General features: G+C 47.9%; 1 protein-coding gene across 1 annotated transcript in view; it reads left to right on the top strand.

Moving 5' to 3' along the window:
* The window catches only part of LOC147613522 (uncharacterized), a 68,366-nt gene that overhangs the window by 4,107 nt on the left and 36,559 nt on the right, over positions 1–27,700 (top strand). Inside the window, exon 2 of the mRNA XM_086781495.1 lies at positions 23,100–23,410. Within this exon, the coding sequence (XP_086637621.1) occupies positions 23,189–23,410 (222 nt within the window). The 5' untranslated portion in view covers positions 23,100–23,188. The remainder of the gene's footprint in view (positions 1–23,099; positions 23,411–27,700) is intronic.

Raw genomic sequence — 27,700 nt, 5'->3', positions numbered from 1 at the left:
TATCTACACTCTAGGCGGTGGGAAGAAACCCGTATCTGGCCAATCGCAATCCGCATGGCATGGGACATGTGAACACTCAAGTAGCCCGGCTGCTGGATGAATCCATCCTCAGTGAGTGTGAGGAAGTGGTCTCTGTAAAAGTGCATCTTTGTGGGGAGCTCCGGGGGTGTGATCCATGTGCAACGTGTGTAGAGGCTAATAAGATCTGACCGGATAACCCGATTGGTATCCTCGTGAGACAGCCGGAAAAAAGGGGAGTCCAAACTGTACTACTACTGAAGGGGGGGTAGGTGGTCCATGCAGAGCCCATATACTGAGAACCAAGTGGAAACTAGTGCATACCATGCTCCAGAAGAGAGAGAGAGAGAGAGAGAGAGAGAGAGAGAGAGAGAGAGAGAGAGGGAGTCGGACACAGTATTGGGTCCCGAATACCCGTATTGGGTCCCGAATACCCTTTGTAGGGTATTCGGGACACAGTATTGGGTCCCGAATACCCTTTGTAGGGCCCCCACCCACGAATGGTGCAGATGCTTTATTAGAATGATGTACAATAATGCAATCTATAGATCTGAGGACCTGTTCTTGACCCTTCACCTTCACCTTGGCTGTAGCACTCCCCTTGGTTGTCCTGGCCCTTGGAATACTTCAACCCCTTGTGAGTGGTAAGATGTCAAATAGCCTCAACTTACGCTGGTCGGTTTGCTCAAGAAGGGGTCTGCCTGCAGATTTTTATCCACAACCTGAATTATACCCCCTTTTGGGCAGCACTTTTCACACCTTGTCCTGGCCATGAACTGGTTGCCTCAAGGGCCCAAGAGGCCCATGGCCAGTGGCCACAAGCCAAGGAGTGGCCAGGCCTTAGTCGGCCAGCCCAAGGAAAGGGCTTGGCAGCCTGTCAGCCAGCCGACCAACCTTGAAGGCAAGCCCAGCCTCAGAGGTGGCTTGGGCAGGTCTAAAAGGTGTCTGACCCTGTCCTACTGCCTGTCCAGATTAGAAGAAGCATGTCCACATGGCATGCACGTGACACAATCATCTCATGTCTGTATATTTAAAACCAGGACCTCTGTTGTGGGTGTGCTCGCCTAGATTAGGTGTTTTCTCATTTTTCCCCACTCTCCATATTTTTTCCCTATTTTTCTGCTGTGGGAGGTTGTCCTGTGCATGTCGGCTACCTTTGTTTGCTGGCCGACTGCAGTATGGTGTGCTTTGACACTGGCCGACTGCTCTTTGTGTCTCTCTACTGCTGGCCGACTTCACTCATGCTGGCCGACTAGAGATCTTGCAGTCGGGTGTCTACACAGGTTGTCGGCTGTCCCTACTGCAAGCCAACTGCACATATGGGGCCATATAAAATGGCCCTCCATTTGTTGTATCATATTTTCGGGATTTTCTTTTGTATATAGAGCAGAGTTACACGCCTCTCTCTCCTTCTCCATTGCTGTATTTTTCTGCAGTGCACTTGCTCTTGTGTTCTCAGATTTTGTCATCATCTCCGCTGCATATTCTGACATGGTATTAGAGCTCTAGGCTCTTGATAGATCTTGGGAATTGTGTGAGCAAGAGGGGGGCTGTTTTGTTGCTGATTGGTGGACTGTTTTGGACTGTTCGGGAAGAGGAGAAGCAAGAGGAAGGTGGGCTGATTTGTTGGACAGCCACTTGCAGGTTTAAGTTCTTCTTTTTTCCCACCCACCCACCCTTTTCAGTTACATCCCCGCAATGGCAGATTTACTTGAGATGGCTGAGAAGCATGTGAAGATCCTGACACTCCCCATGTTCCCAGTGGACCGCCAGTTGGACGGGAATAACTACGGCATCTGGAAGGTAATGATGGAATCTGTTCTAGAGTCTTATGACCTTGCTGATTTCATTGTTGTTGGGGTTCCACGGCCGGAGGTAGAGGAAGGGGAGTTACCCTTGATTCGGAAGGACCGCGAGGCACATGCACAATTGTGGGATCGTGTCAATGCCAGGGTCCGTTCATTCATCTTCCTCAACTGCACACCGCAGGTAATCAATCATATAAAGCATATGACGTTGGCCAGAGGTATATGGCAGCATTTGGCTTCTCTCTATAACAGGGTATCGCCCATGAAGAGGATTTCCTTGGAAGTACAAATGTGGGTTATGAACCTTGCAAAGTCATCGACGATGCGGGAGCACATTAACAAGCTGTAGGCTCTTCAGCCTGAAGTTCTTTAGGCTGGGAAGGAGATATCATCAGAAGATATGGCCATAACGTTGCTGTTGCATTTGCCCTCTCAGTACTCAACATTCCAAGCACATGACTCCTTCCCGTTCGGCTTTACAGGATCTTTAGAGGTATTCTGGTCACATTCTTACTGGGGATACATCCACTATCCCAGTTCATAGTGAGGGCAGGTTGGAGATAGTTCCTGATGGCAGAGGGGGGAAGCATTCCTCCCAGGTGTTGTATGTTCCATCACTTGGTTTTCATCTATTGTTAGTGCATCAGGTTTGCAAGACTGGCGTACGGGTGGAGTTTGATGAGCATTTTGTTGCTCTCCGGGACAAGGCAACATGCCAGGTAGTTTGGGAAGGCGGAGTGGAGAATGGAGTTTACAAGCTTTCAGCACTCTCTCTCCTAGGTCCTCAGTTTTGTGATGAGTGGCAGTCTGGTAATGGCCACTTAATTGTGGATACGCTCTGCAGGTACGGGCTTTTCGAGACCAGATGGTGGATAGCTTGCTAGTTGATGGCAGCAGTTGGCAGGAACTTTCCTGTACAGATGTTGGTAGTTCTTGTGCTCGTCAGCCAGAGGAAACTTTACAGGTAACTTATGCTCTGATGTCTTGTAGTATTCGGGACAAAGAAACTCCTGTAGATGAGGAAGTTCTTTCCACGGGGACCTCTTGGAAAGCCAGGCAGGTGACAGTTGATTACTTGCAGACGGAGGTGGATGTTGCACATTCTCTAGACTTTGTGGTTTCGGATTCAGAGGGGGTTGGTTATAGGTTTCCGAAGGCCTTGAGTGGTCTTCCGCAGGTTTCAAGGACTTGGCATCCCACGGTAATAGGTGTTGATTCTTGTGAGCAGTATGATGCCTCCTTGACTCGGAAGCAAAATGGTTCATTGATTTGGTTAATGTATACCAGATTGGACGCGAGCTTCCTGATGAGGCTGTTGAGCTCATGTTTGCAGAGGACTCTTTGGGAGGCAGGATTGCGTATCTTGTGGTTTCTGCAGCATGCGAATGATCTTGGACTCTTTCACACAGGAGGGGGATTGATGGATGGAGTCAGACTCCACGGTTGAAGTGACTCAGATTGGGGAGGAGAGCCAGAAATGAGGACCTTGACATCAGGCTACAGTTTTTCCCTTGGCTTAGGAGTAGTTTTATGGAGCAGTAAGAGGCAGCTATCTCTTGCCTTGTTGTCGACCGAGGCAGAGTACCGGGCTGCTTGTGGTGCTGCTTGCGAGGTGGTGAGGTTGCAGAGGTTACTTGGTAGGATTGGGTTTCCACTGGTGGAATGCACGGTCATCCAGAGGCATTTTGTTCGTGAAAAGATCGTTGGCTGATGACATCTTGCTAGAGTTCTGTGCGACGGAGGACAGTGCGGTGGACCTCTTCACGAAGTCTCTATCTTAGGCTTTGCTCTGGCGGCACTCATTGGGGTTGGTTTCACATCCAGGAGCTGAGAGGGGGTGTTAGCAGTTATCTCCTATCTGTATATTTACACCAGGGCCTCTGTTGTGGGTGTGCCCGCCTGGATTAGGTGTTTTCTCATTTTTCCCCACTCTCCATATTTTCCCCTATTTTTTTTCCTATTTTTCTACTGTGGGAGGCTGTCCTGTGCATGTCGGCTACCTCTGTTTTCTGGCCGACTGCAATATGGTGTGCTCTGACACTGGCTGACTGCTCTTTGTGTCTCTCTACTGCTGGCCGACTTCACTCATGCTGGCCGATTAGAGATCTTGCAGTCGGGTGTCTACACAGGCTGTCGGCTGTCCCTACTGCAGGCCGACTGCACATATGGGGCCATATAAAATGGCCCCATGGCCCCCCATTTGTTGTATCATATTTTTGGGATTTTCTTGTGTATATAGAGCAGAGTTACACGCCACCTTCTGTTCGCTCTGTTCGCGCCTCTATGTGTAGCCACCACCTTCGCCCCTGCTCGCTGCCCTCTCTCCCGCCTGGGTTGGCTCTGTTCTATCTGGACCCGCTATGCTATTCTGTTCGCCTCGCTGCCCTGCTCGCGCTATGCTGGCCTGTCTCCCTGTCCACTAGTCCCTCCCACCTTTCCTCAGGCCCCCAAGGCACCAACATAACTTTCTCTCTCTCTCCTCCCTGCTTGTGGGAAGCGCTGCAGAGTAATCTCGAGGAATGGCTCAGAGTCTCCAAGAGAAGCTCGAGGCCCTCGAGACGGCAATGAAGGCACTAATCAAGGAGAACAAGAAGACATCCGATTCCAACCTCAATGAGGTGGAGAACAAACTACACTGGCACATCATGGCCCTCGAAGCACGGGTCACGGACCTTGAACAAGAGAACACGGCACTCAAGGAGGAGGTGAGTGCATTGAAAGTGGAACTGGTAGCTGTCAAGAACACCGAGAAGGAAGAAGGGGAGATCAATGACCACTCTCACGGCCATCAAAGAAGACATCTCCAAGGAGATCACAAAGGACATGGAGGGAAACTCGAAGCCAAGCAGTCAGGATGGGTTGAGGTGGTGAAGAAGAACATCTGTAAAGAAGGGAGGGAGGAGACTCAAAGGGAAGAACACCAAATCATTCACACCACCATTGAGGAGGAGAAGATGAGGCATGCCCGCAGCCTTAACATTCGAGTCACAGGTATAGCCGAGACACTCCACTCCACTCCCAAGAAAGATGGATAGCTTCTATGCATGAAGCTTGGCTACAGGGAAGAGGACCCTCTCCCCTTCACCAAAGCATGGAGAGCCGGGAAAGACTCAACGAGGATTACAGGGAGATCCCATCTATTTGGATGATGACCTTACAAGGATGCAGATAGAACACATGAAAACATGCATGCCGAGAGTCCTACAGGCCTGGAAAGAGGGCAAGAGAGCATTCTATCGCGATGGCTGTGTCATCATCGATGGCAAGGCCACCGATTAGCACCAGGCGGCCTATGGGACATCGGCTATGGAGGATCCAGATTCACAGATACACAGTAGTTTGGAATTGCAATGGAGCACTTTGGACACATCCTGGGAGGATGGAGGAGGTCATGGAGGGACGGGACATCATACTACTTACAGAGACGCACCAGAGCCCAGAGAGGGGGCTACCCAAAGTAGAGGGCTATCAGTGGGAGTTTACATATAGGGGGGACCACACGGCAGAGCACATCGAGAGGATCTGGAGGTATAGCGGTACTCTTCAAGCGAGAGCTACAGGTGTGCCTACAGGTGGTAGCATGTGACCAGGAGGCTAGATACATGTGGATTAGACTGCAGCTCTCAACAGACAGGGTGTTATACATTGCTCGATGCTACTTCTCTCTTAGAGGATCGAGATATGCCATGACAGGAGAGGATGAGAGTAGAGGCGAGGAGGAGGACACAGGGCCATTGGGAGAGTCACCATATGCAGTCCTTTCAGATGAGATCATACACTACTCCAACCTGGGGGAAGTCCTCCTTATGGGGGACTTCAATGCACGGACACAGAGCCGAAAGTGCGACATTTATGATTTCGAGCACCCCGAGGTGATGCACACAGTAGAGGTGGAGGACACGGGAGCTTGCAGGGTGTCAGAGGACATGGGGCTGGTTAACACCAGATATGGTCATCACTTACTTGAGCTGGGAGTGCGACACCATCTCGTTATTTATAACGGGATGAGACAGTGGCAGGATTCAAGAGCACTGACATGCTTTCCACGATCAGGGGGGGTAGCACAGTGGACTACATCATGGGGTCCATGGAGACCACACATGCAGTGACATCTTTCACCATCCCCCCTTGTCCTATTGGTGCGGATCACACGTACCTCTTACTGTCACTGGCGAGCTCCACACCAGCACCCACACAACCCATACAGGCATCGCATACAACTTTCTACTTCACCCATGACTTGGCAGACATATATGAGCATCATGTATATGACGGGCTATTCTAGATGGATCCCCTGTCACCTCTAAACACACTCAGCACCCAACTGTCATCTCTCCTACATACGGCCGCCACCCATAGCTTCCCCCATCATACACACATTGCACACACAGATAGATCTGGGAGCATGCCCCAGAATCGGTGGTATGATGATGAGTGCAGAGAGCTATATAGACACCTCCGTGCCCAGAGAGCACTGGGGACCATTACACAGAGACAGGCGAGCCGACATATGAGGATCCTCACACGCCGTATATGAGGAGGCACGGTACTGGGATATATACCACCTACTCATGAGCAGAGATGCAGCCACTGCATGGCGCAGGATGAGAGCACCTCGCCCTCGCACCCCGATTGAGGATCCACACACATGGCGCACATATTCAAAGAGCCTCTACCATATCCCTTAGCAGCCGCCCATACCACAGCCACAGGAATCCCACCCTACCACCTCTACTTTCTTTACCGCCTCGATGGTAGAGAGAGCTATCTGCCGGTTACAGCATGGGAGATCGGTTGACCACACAGGTATACAGAGTGAGCATCTTATTTATGCAGTTGACACACTAGGACCCTTTGTTGCTCACCTCTTTAATAGGGCACTAGTGGAGGGCCTACCAGCTGAGTGGACTATGCACACCATCATGCCTCTCCACAAAGCGGGAGACATGCTAGACCCCAGCAACTACAGGATTATCATGATTGGCCATACATTGGCCAAACTTTATGGCGCAGTGCTCGAGGCAGAGTTGAGCTCATATGCAGAGAAGGAGGGACTGGGAGCACCAGGGCAGGCTGGATTCCGACGAGCTTTCTCCACTATTGACCATATATTCACTCTGAGATGTCTGATTGACTAGGCTAGGGCGCGGGAGAAGAGCTTATACTGATGCTTTGTGGATTTCCGCAAAGCATTTGACATGGTGCCACAAGTAGACCCCACCAACTACAGGACTATCATGATTGGTCATACATTGGCCAAACTTTATGGCGCAGTGCTCGAGGCAGAGTTGAGCTCATATGCAGAGAAGGAGGGACTGCGAGCACCAAGGCAGGCTGGATTCCGACGAGCTTTCTCCACTATTGACCATATATTCACTCTGAGATGTCTGATTGACCAGGCTAGGGCGCGGGAGAAGAGATTATACTGATGCTTTGTGGATTTCCGCAAAGCATTTGACACAGTGCCACGAGAGAGACTCTTCCAGCGCCTACAGTCATTGGGGATCCTGTCAGAGATGGTTTGGGGCATCTATGCTTTATATGAGCAGGTATACGATGCCCCGGGGGGCTATCTGATGTTATTGCTAGCACCATAGGTGTGAAGCAAGGATGCCCACTCTCTCCTACACTATTTGGGCTATACATTGATGAGGTGGCTGACTTCATTGTTCACAGTGGTGGGGATGGGGTAGACATCTCAGGTACCACAGTCCACATTATGCTATATGCAGATGATATTATTCTGGTCTCCGAGTCGCGGATGGGACTACAGCACCATCTCCATGCACTCGATGACTGCTGCACATAGAGGGGGCTTACAGTGAACCTTGGGAAAACCAAGGCCATGATTTTCCACACCTCAGGGCCGGTTCGACGACAGGCCATCTTCACACTAGCAGGAGGATAGGTAGAGGTGGTAGACTCACATGTGTACCTGGGGATTACATTTACGACTGCGCCAGGAAGATTTACTATGGCACAGGCAGCCATGGATAGACTCACACGAGGGTATGTAGCTCTGGTCATGCTAGAGAGACAGTGTCACCCGGCACACTTCCAGGAGGCCCGCACGAAGGGGTGGTTGTTTGACACACTAGTCACCCCTGCTTTGATGTATGCTGCAGCAGTATGGGCACCTAGGCTCGCCACCTCCACATTGTCTCAGATAGAGAGGCCTCATATTCTCATGCTCTCACGGATGATCTGTAGCAAACCCTCCGTCCCACATGACATTGTCCGGACGGAGTTTGCTGCACCTCCTATGCTAGTAGAGGCCCTCTTCCAGACGATCTGCTTCATACAGAGGATCAGAGATATGCCATCAGATCGACTCTCACATAGAGCTTTTGAGGCGTCCAGGCAGCTCGCAGAGAGTGGAGATAGGAGATCATGGTAGTCACAAATGATACAGTGGCTCACTCAGCATGGTCTTGACATAGATCACCTGCCTTCTTTCCAGTATGATATACATGCACCACACATCCAGCTCTCTCTTAGTGAGAGGAACAGAGTCCTTCGGCATGATTTATGGCAGTGATACACTCAAGAGACTTGGATTACACCTAGTCAGCCTCTACCGCCGAAGATGCTATACTACAGAGATCAGTTTATGCGTATCTCAGCGGATGGATTCATACAGAGACCTGGATACATGGATGTGTACATGCCTCATAGTGCCCGAGTGGTGATTGGCTAGCTCAGAGTGTCATCACACCAGCTTGAGATTGAGGCAGGTAGGGCAGCATGGATCCCCAGAGCAGAGAGGATATGCAGACTATGCCAAGAGGAGGTTGAGAGTGAGGAACATTATGTATGCAGATGCAGAGCATATAGTGTCATTTGAGAGAGATACACCACCATCTTTAGTGGACATCCCTCACTCCGCCAGATCATGGAGTCCGCAGACCAGTGCAGATTTGGCCAGTTCTTGCTAGAGACACAGTGCCACAAAGAGACTGCTATGGACTCATACCACAGGGAGAGGTGGGCGACAGCTCCAGCTCACTGATTTCTTCCAGAGATCTATCCCAGTGCCTACCCTAACACAGGAGGGGGTTACACTTCAGCGCGCTGTGGACCTCCGAGCCAGACGGAGACCGAGAGCACCAGGCTACCAGACTCCTAGACTACGTCAGAGGGAGATCACAGAGATACGGGCTCGACATCAGCACCATATCCAGGAGCGGCTAGCTCACTTACACTCACACCCGGAGATCATGCTCCGAGGTATTTTTGCCTCGCCATCGCCTATGTATCACATATTACACCCACATTATGGTACTGTTTGGAGTTAGACAGATATGCATTGCATTCTTGTATACCTTGCGCATATAGGTTGCATACTGAGCCTCTAGCAGGAGTGCTCCATCCATCACCCCCCCCCCCCCCCACTAGCTCAGTACTTTCATAGTTTATTTCATGTTCATTTTGTGCTTTTTTTTTCTAGACATCCAGAAGACATTGACAGTTGTACATTGATTTGTCTCATAGGTCGAGTTCAGCCTCTAGTAGACGTTAATACAGCTTTCTTTCTTTCTTTCTTTCTTTCTTTCTCCTTCTCCATTGCTATATTTTTCTTCAGTGCACTTGCTCTTGTGTTCTCTGATTTTGTCATCATCTCCGCTGCATATTCTGACTGGAACAGCCCTAAGTCAGCTCAACCAGATCCCAGAAGGGGTCGACCAGCAGCAGCACAGGGAGGCCGTACAACAACAGGATGACGTCATAGTCATACAGGTGAACCTTATGGAGCAGGCGGAAAGCAGGCATGGAGGGGTATAGCGGGTCGGCCTTTTGATGAGGATCACATGTATGTGCTCTATTTTGCAAATGGAAGAGTGTAGATATGAGCAAAAATGATGGAGAGCTCGTGTGAGTTCTTCCCCTTTCGCCAGGTTTCAGCATGGACTCCTTTTTTGGAACAAATTGGCACCTCAACTGTATTTGACCAATTCTCTTTGGAATACTGCAGTATTGTTCATGCACTGGGCTCCTAATTGAGAGATCCCCCTTTTCAAGTCCCATTCTCTACACTTTGGTGTATCGTATGTTGTCCCTTGCCTTTGGTATGGTGCTAGAAGACTCATCTTATTTCATTTGATTGTCGGAATGTGCAGTGGAAATGAGACAGAAAACTGAAAGCAGAAAACGCAGAGGTGCAAGAGAGGAGAAGTGCTGTAAAACTCTGCTATATACACAGTAGATCCGGTAAAATGTGTGCAGGGGGAAAGTGCCCATATATAGATGATAAGGGGAAGCCAGTCGGCCCGTATAAACAGGGCCGACAGCCCCCAATATTATCCCCACGACCAGCAACACCTGGTCGGCTGGCCCACGACCAGCATAACCTGGTCCGCCAGCCTCTAGGCGGGCTCCTCATGGCCAGCCGCCTCCTACAGGTTGGCCAAGGAAAGAAAACAGCCCCCCATGACACACGCCTACCAAAACTGGGGAAAGAAAATGGAAAAAAACAAGGACTCCTCCCACGAGCGGGCACACACACATCACAAGCCCTCACTCCCACGGTATAATATGGTACAGACAGGAGATGAATGCTAACACCCCCTTAGCTCCTGGATGTGGATTCTAGAACCGATCCTAGTGAGCTGGAGTGCTAATGGAGCATCTGCTAAAGAAGAGGCTTCGTGAAGAGCATTGTCCTTTGTCGAACAAAAAGATGTCACCATTCAAAATCTTCTCTCGAACAAAGTGATATTGTATCTCTATATGCTTGGTCCGGGCATGGAAGACCGGGTTCCGAGCAATAGCTATATGTAGCTTTGGTTGTTGCACCTGATGACCATGGGTTCCTTTTGTGGAAACCCAATCTCACCAAGTAACCTCCTCAGCAACACCACCTCGCAAGCAGCACCACAAGTAGCCTGATACTGCAACAGTTGGCTTCTTCTTGCTGCCCCAAGAAATTGCTCTCGAGCCAAGGGTAAAGCCATATCCTGAAGTACATCTCCTCATGTCTGGATCTCCTCCCCAATGAGAGTCACTCCAACCTTGGAGACTGACTCAGTCCTTTGATCCCCCCTCCAATGTCATAAAAGAGTCCAAGATCCTTCGTGCCCTGCAGATACCGCAAGATCCGCAATCCTGTGTCCCTCTTCAAAGGTGTCTGCATAAATGAGCACTGGAAAACTCAAGTCCAATTTGGTGTTCAGCAACCAAATCAATGAACCGACAAGTGCATCAACCTGCTCACAAGGATCATGTCTAGTAAATTTGTTATTCGGATCCATCGGAGATGAAATAGGCTTGCAGTTCTCGATCCCAAAGGCCTCCAGCAACTCATGAACATACCGTTGCTGAGAAACAAAGAGCCCCTTCTGAGTTTGCCAAATCTCCAATCCCAAAAAGAAATGGAGTAAGCCTAAATCCGTCATCTCAAACTCCTCTTACAAGGCAACCTTTGTCATGGCTATGTGCTCTACATGATTGCCAGTGAGGACGAGATCATCTTCATAGAGGATAATCAATGTGACCATACCACGTTCCCAAAAGAGATACAAGTTCGGATCTGCAACTGATCTCTGGAAACCCCGTCTTTGAAAGAAAGCATCAATCTTTTGGTTCCAAGCCCTGGGAGCCTGTTTTAGACCATACAAGGCCTTTCGCAACCTGCAAACCATACCTTTTGAGCCCGGAACCTCAGAGCCTCGAGGTTGCTCAACATACACCTCCTCCTGCAAGCCACCATTCAGGAACATAGATTTAACATCCGTCTGATACATCGGCCATTGCTGATGAGAGGCAAGGGCAAGAACTATCCAAATCGTGGCCATCCTAGCTGTCGGTGCAAAAGTATCCTCATAGTCGATGCTTGGTCGCTGAGCATAGCCCTTAGTCACAAGTCTGGCCTTGTGCTTGTCCACAGACCCATCGGACTTATACTTGGCTTTGTAGACCCACTTGACACCAATGACTGACCATTTCGACGGCCTTGGAACCAACTCCCAAGTCCCATTCTTCTCCATGGCCTCAAGTTCCACTTGCATGGCTTTCCTCCAAGTCTCTTGGGAAAGAGCTTCCTTAACTGAAGTAGGCTCTTTGTTCTGAATGATACGAGACTTCAAGGCATAATTTACCAGTAAATGCTCCTCTGAATCGACTTTTGTCACGAACTCTATGCGGTCTTCGAGGTCCATCCTCCATGGTCCACTCGGGGGGATACTCCGTCACACCAGACTCTCGAATGGTATCCAACAACCACTTCGGTACTCGAACAGAACGTGGAGCCGCATGCTGTTGCTGTGGCAAATGTAACTTGGTTGAACAAGAACACAATGCTAATCAATACACTTAAATACACACTAAGATTTGATGGACACTTGTTCAAATACAAGAAGTAAATTGCTGAATTGACAAGAGACACACAATGAGCCGGAACGGCCGACCCCTCCCTCAAATAAAGTATATTGATCTTGGGAGAATCAAGTACATAGTGTCATGGGCATTCTGACCAGATTTCCATACCAATGCATATGAATACAGTATTGCAAACAAGTGGTTGTCGATGTAGACTTGCAACCCACACTACCCTCTCAGGTGCCCATGTTTCCTACCATCTGCTCTCTATTGTTCCACCAACACATGGTAGCAACAATCTGCAAGAGAGCACGTAGGACAAGAGAACACTACACAAGGTATGTGATCTTGTAATCCGGCTCCTCCCTGTTGGGTGTTGGACTATCTGCCATTGAGTCACCCTCATCCATAGAAAGAAGATCCAATTGCCTCTTCAAGTAGGCAACTCTTGCCTCGTTGCGTACCTGATACATTGCTTCCAATGTGTCCCATGCAAGCATCATTGTCTTGCATGAACGAATGTGCGGAATAATAGTCATTTTCACTGCAAGGGCTATCAATGACATGGCCTGTGCATCTCTAGAGTCCCATCTCTTCTGCTCTTGTGTGGGAGCAGGATCTACATCAGGAGCTCTTTGAGCACCTCCCCTTTGAGGCGTGGCTGGCTGTATGGTAAGTGGGCGTGTGTCATCACCACACACGATGCCCCAAAGCCCTTTGGCTACCAGCAAATTACGGATCATGAAACTCCAGAGGGAGTAGTTAGATCCATCCAGCTTGTCCTCCTGGGTGAGCACACCAAATACATCTGTAGCATTCTGTGCCATGTCAACAAAATATATCTGCAAGCAAACCAAGCACCAATGTGCACTGCCAGGCAACCAAATGTCGTGTGCAAATGTATGCCTGCAAACCAAAGCAAGTGTAAACTTGCACCAAATTGTCCAATTACACACAATGTGTATACATACGCGACAAATCGCAGCTGTAATGCCCAATTACATGCTCCAATGTGAAAATCCCCAATTTTTATGCACTCCAATCGCTTCAATGTGCATCTAATTGGCCAATTTTCACAAAAGCCCCAAATTTCTGCAAATGAAAGAGGTTCAATTTGCTGATTTTGACCCGAATTTCGAAAACCCCCAAATTGCAGGCAAATCAAAATGCCCAATTTTTTCAATTTGTCCTGAAATTGAGAAATCCCCCAAATTGCACCTGCAATTTTCCTTTCAATCTGACTTGCACAGAAGTGTCTGCAAAATCTGCATATGACCTGCACTGGTATGGCTGCAAATTTTGTGTTTGTGTTTGACCGAAAATTTGTACTGAGAATACCTTTGGCAGCACTTGTGAGGAAGCAGGTGCTTGGTGGTGAGCAGACAGTCGAGTAGAGGTAACGGGCCTGGCCAAGTCGTGCAGAGCAGTTGTTGGAGGGAGTCGTTGCAGCTGGAGAATCAACGCTGAGGAACACACGGAGCTGTAGGCTGGTGCGTGCAGCTCGATGGAGGCGTGAAGACAGTGTCGAGGAGAGCTGCAGTCGTCGAGGAGGCCTGCAGAGCGTGGGCGTTGAGCAGGTCGAACAGGCGGGAGCCGGTAACGGGAGGTGCTGGAGTCGCTGGCGGCGAACGTAGACAGGCGTGGGTTAGCACGGAGGGCGCAGGGAGCACTGGGCGCGAACAGAGGCACAGGGCTAGCGTGCAGGTCGGAGCAGATTCGCGAGGGCCTGGAGTCGTCGGCGCAGGACGGATGGCAGCTGGAGCAGGAACGGTGATGGCGGGTCGAGATGGAGCAGAGATGGCCTGAATGGAGACGCCGGACGGTAGGAGCGACGGGAATCGTCGGCCGGAACAGAGGGGAGACGCCGGACGGCAGGCGGCGACGGAACTGTGCGTCGGCTGGACAGGAGCGCCGTCGGATGATGGAGTAGCGTCGCCGGATACAGAGGCGGTGCCGCCCGTCTCTGGTGGCCGGATGGTGGAGCAACGGCAGAACGGCCGGACGGAATCCGCGACGGACAGCGACGGAATTTCGCTGTCGACGGAAAAAAACACAGCGTCAACGGAATTTCGCAGTTTTTTTTTTCCAGTAGCAGAATATCAGGGCTAGCTCCCAGCTCTGATACCAAATGTTGGGTGTTGGACTCACACACTCACACACACAAACCTGCACATTAGGGTTAGGTGCAGGGTAGAGAAGCTCATACACAGAAATGAGAGAGAGAGAGAGCCAAAAGTGTGGTATTCACAAAATGCAAGTCAACCCTTGCATGTGTGCCACATCCATATAATATAGAAGTACAAAATATTATATGTTAGAGTGTCCTTTCACACTTGATGTCCAAGGGGAAAAACCACATGGGAAAAAGTGCCCTTGGTTAAGCCCTGTTCACACATAGCACTACCATAAGTGAGCATATGCCTACACTCCCTCTTGCTACTTGCTCCCATATTTAAACATAATAGCTCACCAATAGCAAGTAGAGTCGATGACAGCGGAAGTCTTCGCGATGGAAGTCCTTGGGGTGTTGAGATCTTGGATTTGTCGCCTTTCTAGCAAGCTTGGAAATGGAGTTGGGAAGGAGAATGTGCAGAAAATGCAGCCCAACAGCCCTCATGAAAGAGGCGCCAAACTCTAGAGAGAGGAAGAGGAGTGAGGTGGTGAGTTGTCCAGTGTAGGTGGCAGGCAGGTGCTTTGTGGAGCAAGCTAGAGTGGACACATGGTTGGTTTCTCCCTTTGTACAAAGGGGATAAGGTTTGGGCGGTGGACATTGGGTTATGTCCACGTCGGGACATAAGTGTGTGTGAACACTGGGCTTGTCATAATTTATAAGTGAGTTTTGGTCACCCAAAACTTAATGAAGTGTGTACACACTCACTTATAAATTAGTGCTAACTCCTAAGGCCAAGTTTATGACCAATACTTACCACCTGTCGCATGCCACATAACCATGTCAGCAGACAGTTTCACACGCACGGTTTGCGGGTAGGCGTCCCCTTACCCGGAACTACACATTGGTCAAGCGAGCATGAAAATAGCATGCAATTTCAATTGCAAGCAAGCACATAAAGATGCTATGCAATGCAGCATTGGTATGGACAATCCCCGTTCATGAGACTATACCAAAATAGACGTGCTCTAGGCAAGTACACGAGGTACCAGACCCAATGGAACACCAATCCACCAAGCATTTCCGGGCAAGTACACGGAGGCACAAGTCCCAATGGAAAGCCAAGTCCACAGTATCACATGAATGGCATCAATCCCCGTCATAAACAAATGCCATGGACACCAGTCCAATGTACATACATGATAAGCAAGCACGGGAGGACCAATTGGGTGGCCAAATGGTGACAGTAAATATCCAACCTCGGGATCAACCTCTCCTATTGACTGAGGTTGGCTAGGTGGAACAATAGCTTGGGATTCATCCTCATACTCGTTTGGCTCTCCAAGAAGCGGTGGCTCCTCAACAGTGGAAGCTAGAACATGCTCATCAAAGACAACATTTCTGCTGACAACAACCTCATTCCGCTCTGGGTCTTATAACCCGTAGCCTTTGGAAAGAGAGTTATATCCCACAAAAACAAGCTTCTGGGACTTGGAGTGAAGCTTCCCCCTCTACTTCTTTGGAATGTGAACCTAGGCTTCACGCCCAAAGACACAGAAATGGGACACGTAGTTTCTTGCCAAAATAAGCCTCAAATGGAGTCACCTTAGGCACTACAGTCATTGGAGACCGGTTGAGGATATGGACAGCTGTAGTCACAGCCTCTCCCCAAAGTGGACGAGGAAGGTCGCGATGCTCCAACATCGTCATCGCCATCTCCACCACAGTCCGGTTCTTTCGCTCAACCACTCCATTCTTTGTGAAGGAGACCCAGTATTGGCCAGCTCCCGCTTGATGCCATTCTTTGCACAAAACCGCACAAAAGCATTGGAAGAGAACTCCCCTCCTTTGTCAGCCCGAATAGTCTTCACGTGCAATCCAAACTCCTTTTCTACCAAAGGATACCAGTCCTTGAATCGAGCAAAGGCTTGGTCCTTATGTGGTAGAAAGTACACCCATGTGAACCTCCTACAATCATCCACAATCAGCATGAATACAAGGCTCCTCCCAAAGATGGGGTCTACATAGGCCCACATAAGGCAGTGTGAACCAACTCTAGCGGTTTCGAAGCCCGCCTGGTAGCCTGCTTCGAAAAAGACTCCCTATGCTGCTTCCTACGAATGCAAGAACTGCAATGTCCCTGCATGTTGCCAACATCTGGCAATCCATCCACCATCTGGTCCTGGAAAACCTCTCGTAGCGCGTCCAAATTCAAGTGCCTAAAACGAAAATGCCACAAATCACTGAGCTGAGTAAGAGTTTGTAAATCCTATTCTCCACTCCACCTTCCCAAACAACCGGATAGCAACTAAATGCACATCAAACTCCACCCGCATGCCAGTCTTGCAAACCTCATGCATTGACAAAAGATGAAACCCAAGAGATGGGGAAAGAACCGGGGAGGAATGCTTCCTCCCTCTGCCATCGAGAACGATCTCCAACCTGCCCTCACTGTGAATCGGGATAGTGGACTTGTCACCAATAAAGATGTGACCTGTTCGCCTCCGAAGGTCCTGTAGGAACCCTCGGGAAGGAGTCATGTGCCTGGAGCACCACTGTCCAGAATCCACTCCCGAGTATCCCCAACGATGAGACCAACCGCCTCCCTGCTCGAAGAAGATGAAGCTCCGGCGTCCATAATCTCCAAGTGCACAAAAGCTGGAGTCTTCGTGGCTAGTGAGGAATTGACACCTTTCTCGGTGCTCCGATGAGGACATTTCCTCCAGTAGTGACCCTTCTGGCCACAATGGTTACAGGTCTCCTCGGCCTTCAAGGGGCATCATGATCCGAGTCGGGCTTCTTCTCAGAAGCCTTTGACTGTGAAGACTTCCCATTGCCCTTGTTATTGTTGCGGCCTTTCGACCACTGGCCAGTCACAAAGCCTGAGAACCTCCGCCTTGTGGAGGGTTCAGAAACCGCTCCTGTTGGTCCAAGATCATCGGCACAAGCTCCTCCCAAGTAATGGTGCTGAGCCTCCCGCTGGTGATCAAAGAGGAATAGAAAGCTGAGTATTGAGAGGATAGATGAGATGAGACAGCAGGGTGATGGCCATGTCCTATGATGATATCTCCTTCCCAGCCTGAAGAACCTCCTGCTGAAGAGCGTGGAGTTTGTTGATGTGCTCCCGCATCGTCGAAGACTTTGTAGGATTCATCACTCGCATCTGCACTTCCAAGGAAACTCTCTTCATGGGTGATACCCGATTGTACAAAGAGGCCAAGTGCTCCCAAATCCCTCCAGCCAGCGTCATGTGTTTGATATGATTGATTACTTGGGGTGTGCATTTGAGGAAGATGAAAGAGCGCACACAGGCATTGACATGATTCTACAACTGTGCCTTGGCCTTCCGCTCTTTCGTGACTCATAGTGAAAGTTCCTCATCCTTCGGATCTGGCCTTGGAATTCCAACCATGATGAAGTTAGCCAAATCATAAGATTCCAAAACAGACTCCATCATCACCTTCCAAATGCCATAGTTGTTCCCGTCCAACTGTTGGTCTGTAAACCGGCCTTAGCCTTCAGACAAACCAAAGGGCGGTGCAAAAACAAACTTGCACACAAAACACTTCAACACCTAGAAAAGGAAAACAAACAGGGGGAGCCAGAGTGCTCCTGCAAATAGTACACGAACACCGATTGGCCCCAAAACGCAGTGGCGCCCCTTGCGGTATTTCTTTAGTTGATTATAAGAGCTTTGATTACAGTAAGGCTGGAAACTCAGCCGTCACAGTAGAACTTGAAACTCGCGGCGGGTGCCCGGGGGACTAGGGCCTTTTACACACTTGTTGATACCATCAATGCATATTAAAACATTTAAACATGGCCACAGCCTTAACACATATCCATCATCACTTTGCATAAAACATAAAGCTGGACAAAACATCCACAAATGCTGAAAATGGAGCTTGCACGTGTGACACCGCATAGAGGCCGGAATGGGCCGACCCCCCCCTTGGAGTATTTTATCACCCAAGGAGAATAATATCATGTACAAGCTTTGAGGGCCTTACTCTCCCCACTGGAGATGCCGGATTATCCCTATACAAATGCCATAACACAGCCCAACACAAGGCTACCAAGCCGGAACATAGGCTGTAGAAATGCCAAGCCAACAATATAATCCATATACCTCCGTGTGGGTACTGATTCTTCCCCAAAAACCATGGGTCTTCATGCAATAGAGCTGGTACAGCAAGTACAACTCTCCATTTAGCCGGTACAATAGGTACAATGGCTGGTACAGCAAGTATAGTGGCTGGTGCAGCAAGTAGTGGCTGGTACAGCCGGTACGGTGGCTGGTACAGCAAGTACAGCAAGCACAAATGCTGGTACAGTAGGTACAATGACTAGTACAGCCGGTACAGTGGCTGGTACAGCTGGTACGGTGGCTGGTACAGCAGGTACAGAGGCTGGTACGGCTGGTACGATGGCTGGTACAGCAGGTACAGCAAGTACAAATGTTGGTGAACAAGTACAATGGCTAGAAATCATAATAAATGATTAAATTGTTGGAAATAAGTGCACACTAGGTGTACTATTTCTAGTCTAGTTTCACTTAAGTCTTTGTGTCTTGAGTCTAGTGCCATGTGGCATCTCTACATTTATCCCATAAGTCAGTCTACTCAATCTTGTACTTCTCACCTATATATTGTAGGTGTCACATCAATGAAAGTATCAATCTTGTGTCTTGTCTACACTCATCTCAAGGTAACTCTTTGTCTTTCATTTATTCTTGTTTAATTTCTAGTTTTGCTCTTGCTTTCATATTTCTTACATGGTATCAGAGCGGGCTGCTCTTGCCCTGTGTTGCCCACCATAGCTTCAGCTAGCTTCAGCCCACCATCTCCTTAGCTGCGCGGCCGGCGCAGACTGTTGGAGTGGACAGACAGTTCAGGCCGGCGGGCAGCTATTCAGAATGTGAATATGATGGTCCCAAGAGTTGGTGTTTCCCAGTAGCTGCTGTGCACTCCTACGCCGGCCTGTTTTCAAAATTGCTGCTGCTGGCGCTTCATTCTCTACAGTTTGCGCATCACTCCATACCTGCAGCTACTGTCGGCTTCCCTCTCTGGATGAGCAGCACTTGTACTGCTTATTCACAAGAGCTGTATTACACCTCTGTAGCAGCCTACGTCTATCTGCTGGAGGCGGTGTTTCTTCATCTACAGGCTACGCATAATCTAAAGGCAGTTAAGTTCTGCCATCACTTCCTATTGAAGAATCCACAAGGTACTGTGCATTGTTTCCTTCAGTTTGCTGGTCAGTCCTTTTCTTATCCTCATATCTACAAACTGCTAGTTCCTCATGCTTCGATGGGCTGTCACATGCTATGGCCCTGACAAGTGGTGAGAGCGCCGGCTTCTAAAAACAGTTTGGATCTCTTCTTTCATTCATTTCTGCAATCTTGTAAGGGAATAGACACTGCCCTTGCATTTTAGCAAGAGGTAAGACCTTCCCACATGGCCTCTTCTACTCATTCTCTCATGTCTATCGACAAATTCAATGGCTCCAACTTTCATACTTGGCAAATCAAAATCAAGTGCCATCTTATGAAAGAAGGTCTTTGGGACGTTGTTCACCATGCTGCTCCCGAAGATTCCGACATTGAGCAAGTTATCACTTATGCTCCCACTGCCAAGAATGACAAAGCCTATGCTATCATCTTGCTCGGTCTTGGAGATGATTACATTCATCACATCTCCGACATACAGTCTGCTTCTCGAGCATGGATCACTTTGGATACCCTTTTTGGACCCCGCTCTAAAAACTCTAAGATTGCACTTATGATCTCATTCTTTGATCTATATACGCAGGAGGGAGCTACTATAGCCTCTCATGTCAATTATTTTCGCAGTCTTATGGTTCAGCTTGCATCAGTAAAGTCCCCCATCTCCGAAGATATTGCTATTGCTGTGCTTCTCAAAAGCTTACCTGACACCTATGCTACTCTTGTCACTACCTTCAAGTATCACAATAATCCTACTCTTGAAGGTATCATCAATGCTCTCCAAGAAGAGGAAAGAACAAAACAACAAAAGGTAACTGACACTGCATTTTTGGCAAAGAAAGGAGGTTCTAAAGTAAGAAAGCCTTGCACCCATTGTGGGAAAACTAATCATCTGGAGAAGGACTGCTTCAAGGCTCATCCATGCACCATTTGTGGCCGTGATAATCACCGGGAGAAGGACTGCTACTCTAAAACCTCTACATCAGCCCCTGCATCTACCTCAGCCCATATTGCTGCAGCATCTCCATCAGCAGATCTTGCTGTTCATTCCTCACATGATGAGGAGTGGGCTTTCTGATTACTTCACCTTTCTTGTCTACCACTTTGACCACCGATGATGTAGGTCAAGGGGTTCTATGTCTTACTCATTCTGCTTTAGGACCTCTCTCTTGTCCCTACTTGAGAGGCAGAGATTGCCCTTGAGGAGGGATGTCTTCAAGGTCCATCTGTTTGTCTACAGTCAGTTCTACAGTCAGTCTTCTGTCTATCTAGTCTTGTCTGTCTATCTATCTGTTGTCTGTCTATCTGTCTATCAATCTGACTGTGTCTTGTTTTAGATCCATCTTGTCCCTACCCTTGTGGACCCATATGAGGATATCACTTGAGGAGGGGTGTCTCAGGATCTTTTTGTCTCTCATGTCTAGTCTCTCAGTCTATCAGTCTTTATGTCTATCTTCTAGTCTTGTCTTTTTTTGTCTTCCTCCTAGTGTCCACTTAAGGAGGGTGTTGGAAATAAGTGCACACTAGGTGTACTATTTCTAGTCTAGTTTCACTTAAGTCTTTGTGTCTTGAGTCTAGTGCCATGTGGCATCTCTACATTTATCCCATAAGTCAGTCTACTCAATCTTGTACTTCTCACCTATATATTGTAGGTGTCACATCAATGAAAGTATCAATCTTGTGTCTTGTCTACACTCATCTCAAGGTAACTCTTTGTCTTTCATTTATTCTTGTTTAATTTCTAGTTTTGCTCTTGCTTTCATATTTCTTACATAAATACCCTTGCCTTCAATATTTCTTCGCGATGGAAGCCTCCAAAACAGTCCCCAACAGCCGGTATTCTTCACGGGCAGCCTTCAAGAGAGAGAGAAAGAGAGTAGCCATCATTAGGGCAACCTTCAACGGTGGTAGAGGCTAGTGTGCAGCAAGAGAGCCTCCATTAATGAAGAGAGAGGGCTCCAATTTATAGATTTGGGCCTCCCATGAGCTAAAATGGCAAGAGAAGGTTACGATGACAAGTGGAGAGCCACACAATAGTCGAAGTGACAAGTGTGAGGCCACTTGTCTCACTTTGATCCTTTTTCTAGCAAGTGTCAGGCCACTTGTCTCACTTTGGTCCACTTTCTTGCCACATGTCCCAATCTAAGAGATGGGTCCTTCCATAATCTTTACCTCTAAAAATATCCCAACTGGTAGACATTCTGTCAGAGGCACTTTGCCAACTCTTGGTATCTGCTCAATTCCAGATGCAATGACGCGAACAGAATTTCCATCGGAGTCGGGCCAAAAATAGCAACTCTCCTAAATTTTAGGGGTGTGGTCCTTTGTATTCTAGGATAATCCCCCATTCCCAAAGCTTGTACTTTCCAAATATTTAAGCATCCTGGAGTCCACCAGATCCCTTTCAGACTGGGAAATGTCCAGGCTGGTGACATCCTCCCCAGCTTCTTATGTCCCATCGATTGGGCGAGACGAGACAGTCTCAAAAATCCAATATAACTGAAGAATCCATGTCCCAAAGAAATGGGCGAGACTAAATAAGTCTCCATAATACCAATATCAATATCATGTCCCAAGATAAATGGGCGAGACAAAAACAGTCCCATAAGTCCAGATATCATAATCATGTCCCAAGATAAATGGACGAGACAAATCAGTCCCATAAGTCTAGATATCATAATCCATGTCCCAAGTAAATGGGCGAGACAAAACAGTCCCATAAGTCCAGATATCAAAATCCATGTCCCAAGTAAATGGGCGAGACAAAATAAGTCTCCTGCCAACAAGACATCGGTCCACATGACCCTTGGCATAGACATAAGTCCCGTCATGTCCACTTTACCACTTGCACTCCGTGTTGGTACTCTGACCACACACCTTGGATGAGAGGTGCGCTCAAGTAACAAGATAAAACAATCACTCGTCTCGCAGGCATAGATAACCTGGTGTTCCATAAGCATTTCTGCTACACATAGTTTATAGGCATTTCAGCCACCAATAGTTTGTAGGCATTTCGGCCACCAACTCACACTACCCTCTCAAGTGCCCATGTTTCCTTCCATCTGCTCTCTATTGTTCCACCCACACATGGTAGAAACAATCTTCAAGAGAGCACGTAGGACAAGAGAACACTACACAGGGTATGTTGTGCTTGTCACTACCCTTTGAAGTGCCCATGTTCCCTTCCATCTGCTCTCTATTGTTCCACCCTAACATGGTAGAAACAATCTTCAAGAGAGCACGTAGGACAAGAGAACACTGCACAGGGTATGTGAATCATGAGTTTCATAAGTCCAATGCATCCCAAATAAAGGGAGCCAAAAGGAATAATCCATCCGAGTAAAAGGGAATCATAAACATAATCCATAAACCTGAGTATGGATCCAAATCCCTAGAAAAGAAGTCCAGGCTAACATTCATCTCATCTTGGAGGAGACTAAAGGGGTCTTTTGCTTCTCTAGACTGCATAGGTGTGATGTTTTGGTGTTTGATACATGAATTTGATGCTAATCTACCTTGGAAATGTAACTTTGTTACCCTCTGCTAATCTGGTGTTTTAGTCATCTTCCAAAATTTTCGAATATGCTGTTAAAACTAATATTAAAAACTTTTTTCTTTCTCACAGTAAAAGGAAAGACCTCTGCCAAAGCTCAATTTTCGGATAGTAACTTGGGAAAAAAAGAGTCCAACTGAAAATTATCCATTTTAACGAAAATGAAAAAATCTGAGGCCCCAAAAAACTCAATAGAGAAGCATGATCATGATGAAAGCAAGAACAACAACCTTACAGCATCAGCATCCAATCGCCATTTTGCCATCTACGATGTGAAAGGTGCAAAGCCACAAATCAGAAACATATTTGATGCTTGTGAAAGAGGCGACCACAGGGCCATCATGAGCTTTGCAAAAGATAAGGATTTTGATATTGATGCTAAGGTACGTCAGACTTCTTATCCATTATTTTTGTTCTACAACCTGATTTGGATGTTTTAAAACTGGTGAGTTAAAAGGGATTGTTTACCTTTTCTTTCTGATCCCATATTAACATTCTGGCTATAAGATTCAGAAGAGTGTAGATTGTAAACATACTATGCCCTGCAAAATCACATTATTTACTTAGAGATTGAATAATGCTGAAAGACAATAGTCTTTAGACATACAATGGTGCACTTGGGCATGCTCTGCAAAACACACTGTACACCGGACCTATGGACCAGAAGAACCAGCCTAGGTTATCTTTTATCCCGTAAGAACAGAAGCCATTGCTCAGTGTACATCAATCATCTAGCTGGAGAAGCTCATAGCGCCAAGTCATGTGCATATAGTAAAGTCATCTATCAAAAACTAATACCACTGGAGGATTACGGCTTTCATTGTCAAGGATCTTGTACTTTCGATTTGCACAAAAAGCTTGCCAGCATATAACTGAATACATGTTCGCTTTCCACTTTCAAGGTAATGATGTAAAAGGATCCATATGAAAAAGTAATGGACCAAAATGCTCTCATTTTCGAAAAATATGCCATTATGGCTCGAATCTGATCAAAAAGCACTGATCAAACCTTAGTCAACCATGGTCGAAGCTGAGCGGAGTGGTCAACATTGGTGAACTCTGGTCGAAACTGCTCAAAGCTGGTCAAACTGGCTAAAACAGTTAAAAACAGCCAAAATCTTTAAAAAAAAGTCATACCTGGAGTACGATCTTGTAAAGCTCCATGCTTTGAGGCTGTAGATGCCTGTTAACAGTTTTTTTTTTCTGAAAAATAAAGTTGTGACTTGTCTTTTCCCTTTGCATTTTATGTTAGTCTTCTTGGGTGTTGTTTTTTTAAAACACTTCTATTAAGTATGAAAGAGTCTAACAAAATCATGGCTAGAAGCCGGAAATCCTCATCACAGTGTGTCAGGTAGTCACAGCCAGTCAGGGGCACAGGGATTCCAAGATAGGCCAGTGGGAGTCAAAGAGAAGACAATGTCATGATCTCACTCCTTCATGAAGAAGATGCACTTCGCTTGCACTGATCTAGGTCTGCAATCATCATAATCAAGCCAGAATGGATTCAAAACAGTCTTCTTTCAAGTTTCAGTGCCTTCCCAGAATCCATTGGACTTTTTGCCATGTGACTTGCGTACATTGTTTCTCTTAATTTTTTAAGTCATGTATGGTAACATCCCTTCTGTCTTCTAAAGAAGCTTCTCTGAACTACAATACTAATATTGTTTCCCTCTTGCAATCGTGATTTTTCTAATCAATGTCAAGGCCTGCAATTTTGCTCTCTTGGAAGGACCACTCCATTTTTGTCCTCTTGGATGGGCAAGACAATCTTTCTCCTTACAAAGACAAGTATATCTTGCTCTCCTTGCAAAGAAAAAGTTTTATCCTACCTTCTTCTTACAAGGACAAGCTTCTTGCTCTTACAATTTATCAAAGACATCAAGTCTTTTTCTCTTGCTCTCACAAGGCATGCAAGCTTGGTTCTCTTGCTCTTACAAGGATCCAAAGCCTGTTTTCTCTTGCTCCACAAGGGATGACAAGTATGCAAGCCTGTTTTTCTCTTGTTTTCACAAGGGATGAAGCCTGTCTTTTTCTTACTCTCATCAAATATGCAAGCTTGTAACGTACTCTCTTTCTGTAAGAACAAGCATTTTTTAACTAAAAATCTTTGCAAAGACAAGTAGTTTCTGGCTACAGGACCCTGCACCTAATCCTCACAACTAAACACACTTTCTCTTTGCTTGCAGCATCCAACGGTTAGAGAAATACCAATTACCTGGGAAACTAAAGAGGCCTGGCACTCCAATCACATATCTCACACTGAGCAGGCTGTGACTGGTTATAGGACCGGTGTTCTCTAATGTCTAATCCCTCATGACTCCCAATGGTGTCTAACTGAAGGTCTTCACTCGGATTGCCACCTACAGAGCCCACATGAATTGGCCTTAAATGCGAGCTACTGTGTTAGAGACTCATTTGTTGCTGCTACCGGAGCACCATCTATCTCAGGCATCTGGATCCTACAGCCAAGCCACGTTGTATATGCAAAGAAAGGGGCATCCAGATTCTCCTCCCAATCTGCGGGATCATGCCAAGTCGGGTTCCACTGTAGCTGCGTGAGAGGTTGGCACTCCCAAATCCATAGCCGCCATAGTCTCTCCCTGGCCACCTTGGCCGGTGCTGGATCTACGTGCCATTCCCGTGCCCGAAAACCAATCACCCTCACCCTCTGCAAGGTGCAGCCTCTGAGATCCTCCAAGGGGTGCTCTGATCTCTCGAGTCTGCCATGGGGTCCGATAGAGAAAGTGAGCAGACCACTGTCCTCATCTGATCCATGGACCGCCACAAGAATATCGTGTCTGGTAAACACGCCTAACCACACCGGGGGGGTCGGGTCTGGAATAGGAGTCAGCCACTCCTGAGGAATAGTTGAGTTTATGTCGATACTGAGCCTTTCTCTACCTCGGATCCCTGTCAGGCCTCTCTCCTGCTTCTCCTGAGGTAACTGCCTGTGTGCAATCCAATCTCTGAGAGACCTAGCTGATCCCATGCTCAAGGTGCCCTAGGATATATGCGGTCCGGCCCCTAGCATGTGGCCACTCGGTAAATGGATCAGGGGGTTCCAAACCAAGGGCTGCCAAAGCTGCTCCTCTGAGGCAACTAGAACACACTGTTTGAGGGATGCCTGAGATGATCCCAAGCATGAAGTCGACTGGTTGTGAATTTGTCCTCAAAGGTTGGGCTAAAACCACGGGCTCGCATCTCTGTGAAAATCCATCTAGTACTCTGCGGCCATGGGCCCCCAAGGCTCTGGCTGGCCCGCCCATCACTTCCGGCCCATAAGAAGTTCTAGATCAGACACTATATCTAGCCAATACATGCCCAAGAAAAGGCCCAACACGAAGTGATGTAACACATGGTGGCAAGTAGTACTTGGTTCGCCACCACCACTCTGCCTGCTAAGGAATTAGGATAGCCTCGCCGAGCTCCAGTATAAAAGCTTTTTCCGAATACTCAGAAGAAGCGGAGCGAGCTGCTGCTCGGGAGAGAGGTCAATGCCAACCTGGCAATCGAGGTAGCGAACTGGAGTCCCCATCGGGATCCATTGGAAAGCCTCAACTGGTCACCAAGTTGGGTGGGTGCTGACCCTACTCAAAAACCACATAACTTGTGCCAGTTGATCTGCGCTCCTGATGCATGGTAGAAAATCTCAATCGCCTCTGCGAATCTTTGGAGATTCCCAACATCTCCTGCAAGGTAGGCTGCTGTGTCATTTGCAAACTCTGAGTCTAGCAGCTCCTCTTGCGTGCGGAGGGGAAGGTGCAATCCTTGAAGTCCGGTCTCTTGGGCAGAGAGAAAACTACTCATGGGCTCGGCGACAAATAGAAAGAGGTACGGTGCTAGAGGACAGCCCTGTCAAACCGAGTGGGAAAGGGGGAATCTGTCGCCTCGGGCTCCCTGAATGAGAACCTGGCTGTGTGATGGTGAATAAAGTCCGAGACTCCACGAATCCACTCCATGGGGAATCCCATCCGGCTCATAGTGCCCTCCAAAAAGCTCCAATCCACCTTGTCATAAGCTTTCTCAAAGTCTAGGAGTAGCACAATGAGGTTCTGCTGCCGCATCCTAGCCGAAGTTGTCGCCTCCCAGAAGGTAAAGATGTTGTCCATAATGCTCCGATCCTAACAAAACCAATCTGAGTGTCGTGGATCAAGTCTAGGAGAGACGGCTGAAGTCGCCTGTTGATGGCCTTGGCCAAAATCTTATAGGCTGTCCCTAGAAGGGTGATAGGTCTCCAGTGCCGGATCTCCAATCTGTCACCACCCTCCTTGGGAATCAATTGATCCACCATAACTTAGGCTTGTACCTATGTAACTCTAACGTAGAGTGATTTGTTCACACTTCAAATCTAGCACCTTAGAAATAGTATATCCAGACCTTAAGTGATTGAATCATTGCCGGAAGCTCGTTTTCTTGGGTAGGATATGGCATCTCCGCCTCTAAGAGTTTCTTACTTTCTAAGTCTTTGGGTCTCTCATCATGGAATAAGGTTGCACCTATTGCAAATCACTGACTTCTGTTTCTGCCACAAAGGGCTTGGATCCATGATTGGCAACATAGGTAACTAGCTCTCTCAGTGTTCGAAAACACCGATCTAGTTCCTCATGCAAGACTATTGGGCGGGCTTACCTTGCCTTGCTTGCTTCTCACCTTGTTTAAGAGCTGCACAATGG

This window comes from Cibotium barometz, chromosome 43 (genome assembly GCF_041138505.1).
Source record: "Cibotium barometz isolate CiBa-2024 chromosome 43, ASM4113850v1, whole genome shotgun sequence".
NCBI lineage: Eukaryota > Viridiplantae > Streptophyta > Polypodiopsida > Cyatheales > Cibotiaceae > Cibotium > Cibotium barometz.
Note: the sequence above shows the minus strand (reverse complement) of the source record. Positions and strands in the feature narration are given on the sequence as shown.